Source organism: Gopherus flavomarginatus, chromosome 6 (genome assembly GCF_025201925.1).
Source record: "Gopherus flavomarginatus isolate rGopFla2 chromosome 6, rGopFla2.mat.asm, whole genome shotgun sequence".
Classification (NCBI taxonomy): Eukaryota; Metazoa; Chordata; order Testudines; family Testudinidae; genus Gopherus; species Gopherus flavomarginatus.
In genome coordinates, this window is record NC_066622.1 from 135838497 (window position 1) to 135853686 (window position 15190).

General features: G+C 42.0%; 1 protein-coding gene and 1 non-coding gene across 2 annotated transcripts in view; one reads left to right on the forward strand and one right to left on the reverse strand.

The window, feature by feature from the left end:
• NT5C2 (5'-nucleotidase, cytosolic II) overlaps positions 1–15190 on the forward strand; it is an 88207-nt gene that overhangs the window by 13368 nt on the left and 59649 nt on the right. Inside the window, exon 2 of the mRNA XM_050958129.1 lies at positions 14127–14247. Coding sequence (XP_050814086.1) covers positions 14147–14247 — 101 coding nt within the window. The 5' untranslated portion in view covers positions 14127–14146. The remainder of the gene's footprint in view (positions 1–14126; positions 14248–15190) is intronic.
• Positions 11504–11575, reverse strand: TRNAQ-CUG (transfer RNA glutamine (anticodon CUG)). Its single transcript has one exon. It is a non-coding gene; the product is annotated as a tRNA-Gln (tRNA).

The following is a 15190-nucleotide window of genomic DNA, read 5'->3' on the forward strand; positions in this document are numbered from 1 at the left end:
GTATTTCTTTGTTGCACTGTTTGCATTTTGCACACACGCCTGTCTTACCCGCTGGAACTTCATTAAAATATTGCCAACTGGGTCTCTCTTATGGCCTGCTGCCATCATAGGTTTTCCCTTCTAGTGAGAGAATGTTTCTGCTGGCTGTCCCGCCCTTCTCACATTTATCTCCAGACTACTACTTCTTGTCCAGATCTATTCCGCTCCCTCTTCTATTCATTGAACTTTTTGAAACTTTGCAGTTTTAGAGAGAGTTAAGGGATTGACTCTGTGTACACAAATTTGCAGAGGGACAGTAGGGTTGAGGTCTGTTATTTCTTACCTCTATATATTATTTATTTAAAAATATTTTTGCTGTTAACAAGCATGTTATCTCTGGAGACACACGTCCATAGTTTGAGAACTGCAAAACTAAGCATGGTATTTTCTAGACTGAGCAGTGAGTCCCAATGGGTAGATAGAAAGATTAACCTAAATGATCTATACAGAAGTCCCTGGAGCCCCATAAGATTGGGTCCCTAATCCATGAACTGTTGGAACTCATTTACAAAACTTTTCCTAGACATTACATGAATATATTTGTCTCATACTAAAGAATTAGAATTTATAATCCCTATTCCATGATGAGATATCTTTGAGCTATAATGTATCTTAATTAAAACTCTTTAGATTGCTTTTTGAAGAAAAAAATTTTTTATTAAAAAATCTGTTTTAAATAAAAATCTGAATTTCTTTGATTTAAAAAAAAAAAAGCATTGATTTTTATCCACCTTGCCTAGAGCATATATTTTAGAAAAACTTCTAGTCATGTTTTAAAAATAGTCAGTGATGGAGAATCCACAGCAACCCTTAGCAAATTGTTCCAGTGGTTAATTACTCTCATCATTTAAAAATTTACACCTGATTTCCAGTCTGAATTTTTTTAGCTTCAACTTACACTCACTGGATTGTGTTATAGCTTTCTCTGCTAGATTGAAGAACCTATTATCAAATATTTGTTCCCTATATAGATTCTTATAAACTGTAATCAAGTCACCCCTTGACCTTTTCTTTGTTACGCTAAATAGATTGAGCTCCTTGAGTCTATCACTATAAGACATGTTTTCTAATCCTTTAGTCATTCTTGAGGCTCTTCTCTGAACCTTCTCCAGTTTATCAACATCCTTCTTGAGTTGTGGACACTGGAACTGGACACCTTATTCCAGTAATGGTCACACTGGGGCCTAATAGAGAAGTAAAATAATGTCTCTACTCTTACTCAGGGTTCCCTTGTTTATGCATCCCAGGATTGCATTAGCTCTTAATTGAGTGAGTAGAATAGGTGCAGTATTGAGGGCTCTGACTAAGTCTTGTACTGTAACCATTCATTTACAGTGAGTGGAAGGTTTTTGTGCACTTTGAGGTTCCCAAAAGCAACCTTTTGTCCATACACCGACATTGTATTAACAACTTCAAAGCATTGCCTTGGTTTTGTGGTCAATTAGTATCATTGTAGAGGGCAGGAGTTCCCATTATGAATAGATTAGAAAGCCAGAAGGGACCATTGTGATCAATTAGCCTGAATAACACAGGTCATAACACTTCCCTATTTTATTCCTATTTGAACTAAAGCATATCTTTAGAAAAACATCCAGTCTTGAGTAACAAAATTCCAGTGATGGAGGGTCCACCACAACCTGTGGTAAGTTGTTCCAGTGGTTAATTGCCCTCATTATTAGAAATTTGCACCTTATTTCTAGTCTGAATTTGTTTTGCTTCAGCTTTCAGCCATTGAATCTTATTATACCATTGTCTTGTAGACTGAAGAGCCCTCTGTTATCAAATTTCTGTTCCCCATGTAGGTACATTTGGATTGTGATCAAGTCACCCCTTAACCTTTTCTTTGTTATGATAAACAGATTGAGCTTCCTACATTTTTCATTATGAGGTATGTTTTCCAATCCTTTAATCATTTTTGTGTTTTTTCTCTGAACCCTCTCTGGTTTATCAACATTTTTCTTGAATTGTGGAGACCAGAACTAGACACAGTATTCCAGTAGTGGCTGCACCAGTGCAAATTACAAAAGAAATATAATTTATATTCCTCTGTTTATACAGCCCAGGATCATATTTACCCTTTTGGCCACAGCGTCACACTTAGCCATCATGACCTGCGAGGCCTTCTCAGAGTCACTGCTTCCCAGAATAGAGTCTCCCATCTTGCAAGTATGACCTGTATTCTTTGTTTCTAGATGTATGACAGTACTGTGCATGCATGGTAGAGAGAGCAGAAAATTAGTGTTACATTAACAGTACACCGGGGGTAAGAGGCATAAGTTTGTCAGCTGAGAATGATAAAGCTAGCACTGATGTTAGAGTATAGCAATTCTGCAGAGGATATGGAGATGTAGAAGCTCCATGAAGACTGGAAAATATGTGAATTAACTTATCAGAGGACTCACGGCTCCTGTTTCAAGACAGACAAAGATGTGACAACTATCTGAGGGAGTATGGGTGGTCTTGTGGTTCAGGCACAGGGCCAGGAGATCTGATTTCTGTTCCTGGCTGGAAGCATTGAGTCATGCTGTGACCTCACATTTATCACTTTGTGTCTTTCTGTCTCATTTTCCATACTGTAGAATGGAGATAAAATACATGCCTACTCCACAGGACTGTTGGAAACCTTAATTAATGAAAGTTCCTTGGTTAGGCATTGGTAAAGAAATGCTAAATACAGTAACTCCTCCGCTTAACGTTGTTTCGTTATGTTGCTGATCAGTTAGGGAACATACTCATTTAAAGTTGTGTAATGCTCCACTCTTATGTTGTTTGGCTGCCTGCCTTCTCCACCGCTGGCGGCCTCCCTGTGCTCCCTCACAGCGCCTCCCACCCGTCAGCAGACCCTCTGGATCAGCGCCTTCTCCCTCCTCCTCCTGCCAGCGGCAATCAGCTGGCTTGGGGTGGTTTGGAGGCAAGAGGGAAGGAGGAGGAGCAAGGACTTGGCGCGCAGGCTCCTCCTCTCTCCCCTGCCTCCAGAATGTGGCAAGCCAGCAGATTTCCCTGGGCAGGAGGGACGGGGGAGGACTCTGTGCACCTCCTTCCTCCCTCCCGAACATGGCAATCAGCTGGCTTGCGGAATTTAGAAGGGAGGGGAGGGAGGGGGAAGGAGCCAGGATGCAGTGCAAAGTAAAGGGAGAGGAGTTGGGGAGAAGAGGTGAGTCAAGGGTGGGGGTTTGGGGGAAGGGGTGGAGTGGGCGGGCTGAGGGTTTAGCCTCCCACCCCTGGTGCTTGCAGAGTAGGGGAAGCTGCCCTGGAACCTAACCACCCCTATTTACATTAATCCTTATGGGGAAATTGGATTCACTTAACGTTATAGTTATGTTCTTGAAAAATGTGAATTTAAGTGAGGAGTTACTATATTATTATTAGCAAGCAAAGAATGTTAGTTTTTATCCATGCATCATATGTAGTATTAAAAAAATCAAAATGTCTTAGGTTAATAATAAACCCTTTGATTTAATTGATATCTTTGATGCTATGAAGAATTAATTATCTCCACAAAGGTAGCATAAAAGAAACACAAGTAGCATTTGTTAAAAATATGCCAGAATGTTGTTATAACTGGTAGCTATGGATGTTATTAATACTCTGCTTATAGTGCCTTCTCTGTGAGGATCTCGGCACACATTATGGACATTAATTAATCAAGCCTCACAGCACTTTGTGTTGTAGAGATTAATTACAAAAAATAATTGTGTGTGTTGGTACAGATGTATCGACTTTTGTTTGGCTCAGCAATACGTGGCAGCTCGCCTCTAATTTTCTTCTTTTCCCCAGGTTGGAGTTCCATGATACCCATTTTAAAGGTTGCATATGGTTGCAAGGCTGGCTCTGTGTTTATGGGGCCTTATTCATAAATCATTTAGGGTCTCCATAAGACTTCATCCTTTTCTGTGACCAGATCATCTATTCTTAATGGCTTTGCCGGTGGTACTGTTAGAAGCACCATAGCTGGGTGGTCAGATGTATGGCGCACCGGTCCTATATTACTTTATATTATGATGACCTGAAGGTCCTCATTGATAGATTTTCTGAAGCATCTCAGCTCTTTGGCCTCACCATTGTCTCAGGAAGACAGAGGTCTTGTTCCAACCAGCACCTCATTCCAATGCCCCAGTGCCAGCCATTTTCATCCAAGGCACACAGCTGAAAAATGTGGATTAGTTCAAATATTTGGGCAGCACTATCTTGAGTTACAGTTCCCTTGATAAGGAAATTTCCTCCAGAATTAGCAAAGCCAGACCTTTGGCTGACTCTGAACAAAAGTCCTTAACCTACACAAAATTTGTGTCTCCACCAAATTGAAGCTCTACAGTGCAGTGGTTCTAACATCTTTCCTGTATGGAAAGAGATGTGGACTCTTTATAGACATCACATTAAACTGCTCGAGCAATGTTACCTGTGCTCTTACCGCTCAATAATGAGCATTCACTGGCAGGATGTGTGACCAATATTAAGGTCCCTGAGAGAGCAAGCACAACCAGCATTGAGGAAATGTTACCGAGAAGACAACTTAGGTGGATCAGACATGTCATCAGAATGGAAGACCACCGTCTCCCGAAGCAGATCTTGCATGGGAGCTGAGTCAGGGCAAAAGAAAGAAGAGTCATCCATATAAGTGCTTCAAAGATAATCTGAAGAGCAGTCTCCAGTGGGCTGGAATCAGTCCCAAAGAACTTGAGCAAATGGCTCACTGGTGGTCTCTGAAAAGATCAGCATGTAACAGTTTTGAGCAGGATTGACAAAATCATCTCCATGCTTCACGTGAAAGGCGCCATGTGAAAGAGCTGCACCATCAAACATCATAGATACAGACTTCTCATGCCCTCAGTGCGGCTGACTCTGTGCATCAGGGTTTGGACTTAGGAGTCCTATGTGTAGCCATAGACGAGAACTGTGACAATATTGTCATCATCAGTGATGGACTACCAACAGTATATCTAAACAATAAAAAATGCGATAGCTGGTGCTGATGGAGAGAACCAAGGCAGTCTATGAGGCTGCAGGATCTAGAGGACTGAATACTCACTTTAGGAACAAGGAACTCCTGAATTTTAATCCCAACTGAGACACGTTGTGCACTTTGACCCTATGCAAATTGCTTAACTCCTATGGGTGACAGAAGAATATAAAATGTGATGGTAAAAATGTTGTTAATGGCTTCTCTTCATCTCCCCTCCAACTTCCTGCAGGGATTCCACAGAACTCTGTCACTGATCCCCTTCTCTTTGCCCTGTACACCTTATCTCCAGGTAATCTCACCCACAAACACCAATTCAGCTACCAACTCTGTGCTGACAACTCACAGATCTAACTCCCTACTCCAGACCCCTCTCATTCTGATCCAAGTAAAATTTCAGCTGGTCTCTCTGATATCTCCTTGTGGATATCTAGCCATCAGCTCAAACTCAATATGGCTAAAAGAGAGCTTTTAATCTTCCTCCCACAAGCTCTCCCCCTTCCTTCCTTTTTTGATCACTGTGGTCAACACCACTGTCCTGCCCGTCACTCAGGGGTGTAACCCATTTATCATCTTTTACTCAGCCTGAATGTGAGGACCTAGAGAGAGGACCATGTCTTGATCTTGCTGATTCTTTCTGCATAACCTCTCTAAGATATGGCCTTTTCTAGCCATCCACGCCGCTAAAAGTGGTGTCCACATTCTCCTCATCTTGTGTCTCGATTACTGCAGTGCCCTTTTTCTCTGGCTTTGATAAATACAATCTTGCCCCACGCAGTCTTTCCAGATACATTCTGAATGGTTTATGTTCTTAGCCTATAGCTTTGACCATGTCACTTCTCTTTTTGCATCCATCCACTGGCGGCGGCTCCTCAATCACATAAAAGTGAAGACAAGAAGCTTATGTTTCAACACCCTCTCCTCCACTCCTCTCTCAGCTCCTGCCTCTGTCAGTGAAGCCAGCCATCATCTCCCACCTGTTACATTTTAAAACAAGCAACTCCCATGTTGCTCCTCAAGCCTAGGAAGAGGTCCTTTTAAACATCTGCAAAGCTTCCTCATTATCTTCCTGCAAATCCTGCCTCAAAACTCTCCTTTCCCGGACAAGGGTTATGCTGCTGGTGTGCTGAGACCATTGCCTGTCATGCTGATCAATCAGTTGTCTCCTTATTTCATTGTACTCCCCTGTTGCTGTTTCCATCTGTTGTCTCTTTTCTGACATTTAGATTGTAAGCACTTTGAGGGAGGATCTGTCTTTTTTCCTGGGTCTGTACATTCCTAGCACAGTGGGTATTGGTTCATGACTGTAGTGATACAAATAATTAATAATATTTTGCATGAGTGTCAATACACATTGTGTCTAGAAAAGACATCCAAGTTAACAAAAACTGGTTTGTTTAATTAATAGTTAATTATGCAGCAATTACTATAGCCCCTGTGTGCACTACACAGAGGCTATTTGGCCAGAAATTAAATCACTGTCCATAATAGACCCTGTAAACAGCCTTCTCCTTCTACTACCACACCTATCTAGAAATAACCCGCTGGAGACTATAGACTGTGAACCAAAGTATAACAAATAAATGCATGACCAAGAAATGTTTGACCAGCTCCCTGTGGACTGTTGGCAAAAACATCTCAGCCATTGCAGTGGTGCACAGGGAGAGAGAGAGGCCCTGTGGCAGACATGACCCAAACCACATAGGTCTTTATAGATCTTAAATGACACCAAGAAATGGATGTGAAGCCAGTGCAATTAATGGGGCGCAGGTGCAGTATTATGAATCCAATCATATCTTTTAATATAACTTGCAGACTACAGGGCATATTTTTAATTCAATTCATGCACATCTCCAGTTAGCGTGAACAAGAATTCCTGCCCGTTAATACTGTTTAGCCGTTATATTGCATTTTTCATGCTCAGAGCCATCGAAAAACATTAACTAATTGCTGTGAGTTGAGATTGTGCTAACTGTATCCCTTGAAAATAATTATTGTTACAGGAAGAGGATCTTATTTGCTGTCATCAAAAGAGTTAAGAAATACTCTCAAAGAGGCAGCCATCTAGGAGAAAAATGATTTAAAATGAGGAATTTACTCAAGGCACAAGGCAGGGAAAATACCAAAATAACAATTTTCAGGTTTAGAGAAAGGTGGGTGAGGTGGTATCTTTTATTGGACCACCTTCTGTTGGTGAGAGAGACAAGCTTTCAAGCTACACTGAGTTCTTCAGGTTTAGGTCATTTACAGTCTTCTATGTTTACGTTTGGAAATTGTGGGCTTTCACAAAATTGCTAGAGTTTTAAATATCAGAGGAGGTAGCTGTGTTAGTCTGGATCTGTAAAAAGCTACAAAGAGTCCCGTGGCACCTTATAGACTAACAGACGTATTGGAGCATAAGCTTTCGTGGGTGAATGCTGTTAGTCTATAAGGTGCCACGAGACTCTTTGTTGCTTTTTAGAGTTTTAAAGTAATTGATGTTCTATTTTTTCAAAAGTAGCAGTAATTAAAATGCCCTTCAGAAATGATTTTGTGATTGGCTGATAAACAAAATTATTGGCTGATAAGCTGAGAATGATTTGAATTGGCACCCTACAGTTAGACAAAAAACCCCAAGAAATGTGTAAATGAAGAGTTAAGGGAATTAGTGCAATCCTTCCAAAACAGTGATGAAAAAGGTTTCGGACCAGTGATCCAGGTGATAGTCAGTGGTCCTAATATCTTTATTTATTTATTTACAGTAGCACCTGTTAGCTGCATCCCAAATATTTAAAAATAGTGCTTCCTGCTATAAGGAACTAGCAATCTAGATATAGAAATTAGGGAACATGGAATAACAATAGGCATTTTGGGTATGTCTACATTGTAATTAAATTACCAGTGGCTGGTCTGTGTCAACTGACTTGGACTGAGGGGCTGTTTTATTGTGGTGTAGACATTTGGGCTCAGGCTGCAGCATCTACACTGCTGCAGCCTGAGCCCTGAGAGCCCATCAGCTGACGCAGGCCAGCCATTGGTGTTTAACTGCAGTATGTAGAGGTACCCAATATGTATAAGTTATCTTGAGTCACAGTAAGCAGTGCTGCAGAGGTGGGCCTTTAAAGAGGACTTCAGTGTGGATGAGTTCATTGTAGTGGTACCACACTCTGCATTGAAGAAGGGACTGAGATGATTGAAGCTGGCAAACAAGTAGGAAAAGCTGGGAGCACTGTTGGAACATAGGGGATAACTAAAGGTCAGTGCAGAGTTCGAAAAGGGAAGAAAGGTAGGGAGCGCTGGAGTTGTGTGGCGATTACAAGATGCCTTGTTAATGAACCTGCTAAGATTGAGTCAATCTAAATATTATTTTGGCAAGCAGCATTCCATAGCTGTAGAAGTTTGAGATTTATTTAATACAATCTGTCACTTTCTTAACAGAATTGAACTTCCATACAATGCAACCAATGCTAAATATTAAAATCAGAATACATGTGTGCTTGAATATATATTAAAATATCTCATGCACCCTTGAACACACATTATAATGTCACACAATTATATGAGAGATGTTTAGTCCCGCTTTGGGTATTACAACACTCACAGTGGGAGTGCAATATAATGATTAGTGCAAAGGACTGGGAGTCAGGACTCCTGGCTTCAGGTGCCACCTCTGCTGTTGACTTGTTTTATGACCTCAGTTAACTTCAGTGACATGTGGCTCACCTCTCTGTGCCCCAAGGTCTCCAGTCTGCGAAATGGGGATAACAACACCAATTATCTCAAGGGTGTTATGAGAATTAAGGTTTGTAAAAGGCTTTGAGATCCTGTGATGCCAGGTGCTAAAGAGAATCAAGGTAAAGTATTATGATTCTGTCCATGGTGTGAATGCCTAACAGTAGTATTGACAATTATGTTAGGGATATCAAAACTGAATACATGAGCCCCAAACAGACAAAATGTGCTTGGTCAACTTCTTGTGAGTATCTTAAAACACAGAGGTGTAGTGCTGGTTTTGTTTTCTGTTGTGTAAACTCTCTGAGAATGTACTAGACAAGTGGGATTGTCACTGCTGTTATTTATTTATACTTTTTTGGCATGTAATCCTATGAACTGACTTGGTCAAAGTATTAAAAACAAAATCAGCTGAACTAAGGATAGTGTACCGAAGCCAAATACATATGTATTAATCTGGGATGCAGAATTTTCTAACCATTTGCTGAAAAATGAAAGAAAAATAGCCAGTAAAAGTCCCCCTGAAGGGGAGAATGTCAATGGCATGCCATTCTGTGTTTTGCCAACATTTGCAAAACTTTTCGATGGATAATCCTCTAAATAAGGCATTGTATAACAAAGAAGGAAATCAGTTTATTTCAGAATTTGTGTTAAAAATCCCATGTTCTTTTCCAGACACTCTTGTGTGTCATGTGCTAGCCTGGATCAGAGTTTCACAGCAAGCTTTTTTAAATACATCTCCGAAATTAGCTCTGTATCAGAAACACTAAGGTGCTTAATTATGACTGCATTAGCAGGAACCACAATTGTAATAAATCATAGGGAGATATTTCTAAAGCATCTTATCTAGGCAAAAGTTTCTATTTTTTGTGGAGTTATTTACAGATGATAAATCTCAAAAATAGATTTGTAACTAAAGAAAGATGCATCATATTTCATTTGCTCAGAGTTGAAAGTCTTGAGTGGCCACCTGCCCACTCAGATAGATATTTATCCCAGTAACTTACAAATGGATGGAGTAGTTTAGCCCATCATATTTTTAGTCACTATCCTTGGCATCAATTTAAAGAGGATCTTGTGTTCAGAAAAGAAAAAAAATGAAAACCTAGAGTGGGATCTTTTCACTCTTATTCGCACAAGTAATCTGAATCTACTACTCCAATTTACCAGAGTATATCCATTGAAGTCAGGTGTGGGTGTTTGTGTGAATAAGACTTTCAGGATTGGGGCCACAAATTTGCAATCCTTGTGTCTTTTATCTGTTCTTAATATTTTATCTCAAAGCAGGTACATTGCTATGTGAGCAATACCTACTTAACTGGTGAAGTGCCTGTTAGCGTTTACATGATTATCAAACATTGCTGCATTGGTAGGATTTATCATCATGCAATGTTATCTAAATAAAATTAATGAAATTTCTACTACTTTATGCCTTTATTTCCTTTTGCCTTGGTTGTTGCAGTTCTGATTTCTGTAGCTCCTCCAAATCTCAGCTTTTCAAACTCCAACATGCACAGAATGATGCTGACTGCTTTCTCACATGTTGTTACAAAACCAGACACATCTTCCTGGACCTCAGCCACCTCCATTGGCTCCTCATTCATGTAAGGTTGCGATTAAAGGTGAACAATTAAAATACTCCCACCATCTGAGAAACAAATGGATCCACTGTGTTCCGGAATTCTTTTCGAAATGATACTATCCAACTTTTGGACCATGGCATTGCTGGCCTTTGTAATGCACTCCTACTCAGATGCACCTTTCCACTGTGTCATCATCTTTTTTCAAGATGGCACAAAAATGGCATGAGGCAGTTGAAGTGACAAGATGAGGCTAAAGTAATGGAAAAAGTCTTCTAACTTTGATTGTGGCCTGTCGTTTTTTATGTCTTTGTGTTGTGATGGAGACATCTGAAAAGGTAGATGAGTGAAAATGTTCAGAATGGTTGGCAGGTTGATGGATTCAGACTGCCTTCATGTGGAAAAAGAATCAAATGCTCTCCTTTATGACGTTGCTTTCACAGAGCCCCAGTGGCCATGAGATCTTTTTGAGTGATCATTACCACTTAGTGGCCATATTTATTTCCCGCAGAGTCCTAATCCATAGATGAAAGATAGCTGCTTTAAGATGAAGCCAGGAAAGACAGAGGTGATGTTGGTAGGTTAGGTATGTTGAAGCCTCATGAACAGGGGTTCTCAGACTTCTGTACTGGTGACCCCTTTCACACAGAGAGCCTCTGAGTGCGACCCCCCCCTTACACATTAAAAACACTTTTGTATCTATTTAACACCATTATAAATGCTGGAGACAAAGCGGGGCTTGGGATGGAGGCTGACAGCTTGCGACCCCCCATGTAATAACCTTGTGACCCCCTGAGGGGTCCTGACCCCCAGTTTGAGAACCCCTGCTCTTAAGGAGTTGTGACTGTTCCATCGGCTGACTGCATGTCCACCCCCTTAATCTTTGTGGTTTGCAGTCTCGGGGGTCTTAATTCGATCCATCACTACTTCTAAGGTCCCAAAGCACCTTCTAAACATCACCTGACCTGGAGTTCTTGATCCTTCCTTTCTCTCCACAGACATGTTTGCTTTTTGTCTCCTCTTTCCTGGACTATTGCAATTATGATTGTTGTTGTTTATTATTTGTATTACCATAGTGCCTATGAGCCCAAGACATGCAATGTTCTCTGCTTGTGATTACTCAGCTTCAGCTAGTGCAAAGTGCATTGCCTTTTAAGCAGGCCGGGTTAGTAATTGAATGCCCTGTGTTGTGCACTGCCATCCATTTGCCTTTGGGTCCGACTGAGATTCAAACTCAGATCACTGGATTCAGAGTCCAGAGTGCTAACCATTACACCATGGAACCTGCTGGTGCAGTTGAAGTTGTTGGTAATTATTTATAAAGCCCTAAATGGCCTGGGAATGGGCTATGGCAGAAACACTTTCCCCGTATGTGCCTTGTTGTGGAAGTTGCAGTTGACTGGAGTGTTCTTGCTGTCTGCTCCTCAGAGTTTGACCTCCTGGATGCGTAGCAGGGAATTCTTGGTAGAGAGCTCTCAGCTCTGGAATGCCTTTCCTCAGGCTGTCTGCCAAAGCCTGGTGGCGTTCAGAATGTGGTGCAAATTCATTTGTTAAATCTTGCTTTTTAGTAATTGGAAAGTGATCACAGAGTGCTGAGTGTGGGACATATTTTTGTAACCAAATTGTTTGTCCTTGGTTTGATTTTTATATTGTTTATTTCATGGCAATCAAATAAAATCTAGATAAACACACACAGACTGTCACAATAAAAACTGTCCTCTTCCCTTTTAAAACTATCTATAGATTTTGGTGTAGGGGTTTGAGCCCAGAAGTGGGAACCAGAGCCTGAAGTTCTAAACCTAGCTCTGATGATCACCCCTGTTTGTGACCTTGTGAAAGTCATTCAACTTCTCTGTGTGTTAGCTTCCTAGCTGTAAGGGGAGGGCAGTAAATACCTACTTTACTGGAGAGTTGAGATGGTTAATATTTGACTCATTAATATTGCAAATGTGCCCCATATATTACCTGAGTGAAGCTGAAAAATGATACCAGTGTAAATTATTACAGTCATTTCTTTCTACTCCTCTCCCATTCCCTCTGCTTGCACAGTGCCCCTCTTTTCTGTGGCCTTGTTTTCATTGCTAAAAAGTGTATTTATGCTTTGGGGTAACTGAAGTGTGTGCCTATCCCAAGGTATAAACACAAGATAAAACTTCTGGGCAAGATCAGCACCAGACCACCACCTGGGGTTGACCTCACTTCTTTTACCTCTCTGTAAAACTACAGTGCCTTGTCTATTGTGTGTTTTTTACCCTGTGATAGTTTGTGTGTTAGTTACCCTGAGGTAAAAAAATACTGTTGTTTTTTTTTTTTTAGCAGCAAAAACAAGGCCTGTCTCTAAACGCATGTATGGAAAACCTCTGGAATTCCAGCCCTCTGGAGTTGCCACACTGCATTTCTCTGCTTTATTGACTCTGCATCTCATTTGAAATCTCAGCTAAAAACATCTCTTTTCTCCCTTCCCCATATGTCTTAGCTTCTCTCTCCATCTGCTAATATTTATTATTGACATCTGATACCGCATTATTTAACTCTGGCAAAACATTTTGGGGTGCAGTTTGTATGAAAGATGAGATATATGGTAAAGTTAAATTGGTATTTGGAGCAGACATTGGGCCTGATATTTTTAGTTTGTGTTCGGTGATAGCATTCAGAGAAAAGTGTATTTTCTAGGATTCATATGACTGGAAGTGCAAACACATAAGAACTTAGACATCTCCAGTCACTTCCTTTACGAGTTCGACCTATAAACACAAGTAGTTACAGTAGGCATCATGTCGAATTTTCTTAGTACTCTAAGATCCTTTTGTAATCAGGAAACAGCTATACCAGGGCTCTCTAACTCAAATGACCAGGAGGGCCACATGAGGACTAGTACATTGGCCCGAGGGCCGCATTACTGACACCTCCCTCCCTCAGGCCCACCCCTACTCCACCCCTTCCATGAAGCCCTGTCTCTGCCCTGCCTCTTCCAACCCCTTCCCTGAAATCCCCATCCCAACTCCGCCTGTCCCTGCCCCCAGGGGGTGCAGGAGGGGTGTGGGGTGTGGCAGGGGCACAGGACAGGGAGTTGGGGTGAGGTACAGGAGGGATGAGGGGTGTGGCAAGGGGTCAGGGCAAGGGATTGAGGTGCAGGAGGGGTGCGGCAGGGGGTTGGCAGGGGATGGGGTGCAGGAGGGGTGTGGCAGGGGGCTCAGGGCAGTGGGTTGGGGTGCGGTGTGTGGCAGGGGATGAGGTGCGGCAGGGGGTTTGCAGGGGATGGGGTGCAGGAGGTGTGCGGCAGGGGGCTCAGGGCAGTGAGTTGGGGTGCAGGAGGAGTGTGGGGTGTGGCAGGGGGTTGGGTGCAGGGTGCAGCAGGTGGCTCGGAAGGGGGTTGGGGTGCAGGAGGGGTGCGGGATGCAGCAGGGGGTCGGGTGTAGCAGGGGGGTCAGGGCAGTGGGTTGGGGTGCAGGAGGGGTGTAGCAGGGGGTCAGGGTGCAGGGTATGGCAAGGGACTCGGGGCAGGGGGTTCAACTGTAGGAGGGGCTCTGGCTCAGCGCGCACCGGGGGCAGGGCAGGCTCCCTGCCTGTCTGCCCTGCCCCTGTGCCGCTCCGGGAAGCGGCTGAAATATGGGGATCAGGGGCACAGGGGTGTGTGTGTTGCTGTTGCTTCAGGTACCGCCCCCAGCATCTCCCATTGGCCGGGAACAAGGAACTGGTGGAGGGTAGGGGGGCTGCAAGGAGCTCACGGGCTGCAGAAAATAACCTCGCGGGCTGCATGTTTGAGACCCCTGCTTTACAATACTCTCCTGAAACATGGTGCAGGTTAAGCACATTTCTCTTTTTTTCTCTTCCAGAATTAAGTGATCATTTAAAAATGACAACCTCATGGAGTGACAGACTCCAGAATGCAGCAGATCTTCCTGCGAACATGGATAGGCATGCTCTGAAAAAGTACCGTCGGGAAGCCTATCACCGGTATGTTTTTTACATAATGTAAACTGTGCCCATATTTTGTAGGGTTTGGGAGATAAAATGTAAAACAAATTTCTGATTGCATCTTGTTCACTGGCAGAGACTTGAAAATGACTTCCCCTCACCCATTCTCGAGTTATTTACTGAGCACCATTAGAATGCTATTTGGTATACAACATATAGGTCAACATGATTCCTACCTGCAGGAATTTACAGATGAAACAGTTGAGATACAAGCGGTAAACCCTTATTACTGCAGTGGAAAGGTTAATCTCAGGCCAAATTTTGCAATGGAAACTACCATTCATTTTTTTTCAAGTTGATAAATAGCCAATAGCAAAAATGTCATAGTAATTGTTCCAATTCTTCCATATTAGTCCAATGCAAAGTGGGAAAGAATAGACACTATTTAGACATTGAAGGTTATAAATATAAGTATGGGGGAAGTGAAATACAAAAACAGAGGTTATTTATTTTAGTATTACATCTTATAATATTAGTATCCTTGTTACAGTAACACCTAGAATCCCAAACTCAGATCAGGTAGACACATTGTGGTAGACACTGTACAAACACAGAAAGAGACAGCCTCTGCCCCGACCAGTTTATACTCTAACTAAAGAAGACAATGAAATAAAGGAAATATTACCCCCGTTTTGCAGATGGGGCACTGAGACACAGAGAGATTAGGTGACTTTCCCAAGATCACACTGGATGTCTGGCAGAGCTAGGAATTGAATCCTGATCTTCTGAGGCACAGTTCAGTGCCTTGACCTCAAGATCATCTTTCCTTTCTAGAGGAAGATGCATTCTGTGTGCTAATAAAAGACTTAACTGGATAGAAGTAGAATTATAGTGTGTTTTTTTTTTAATGTAATGACTGTGACAAATTTTGTTGTTTGAGGGAGGTATGTGTAAAAATTTTAACTGTAATTTTAATCAGTCA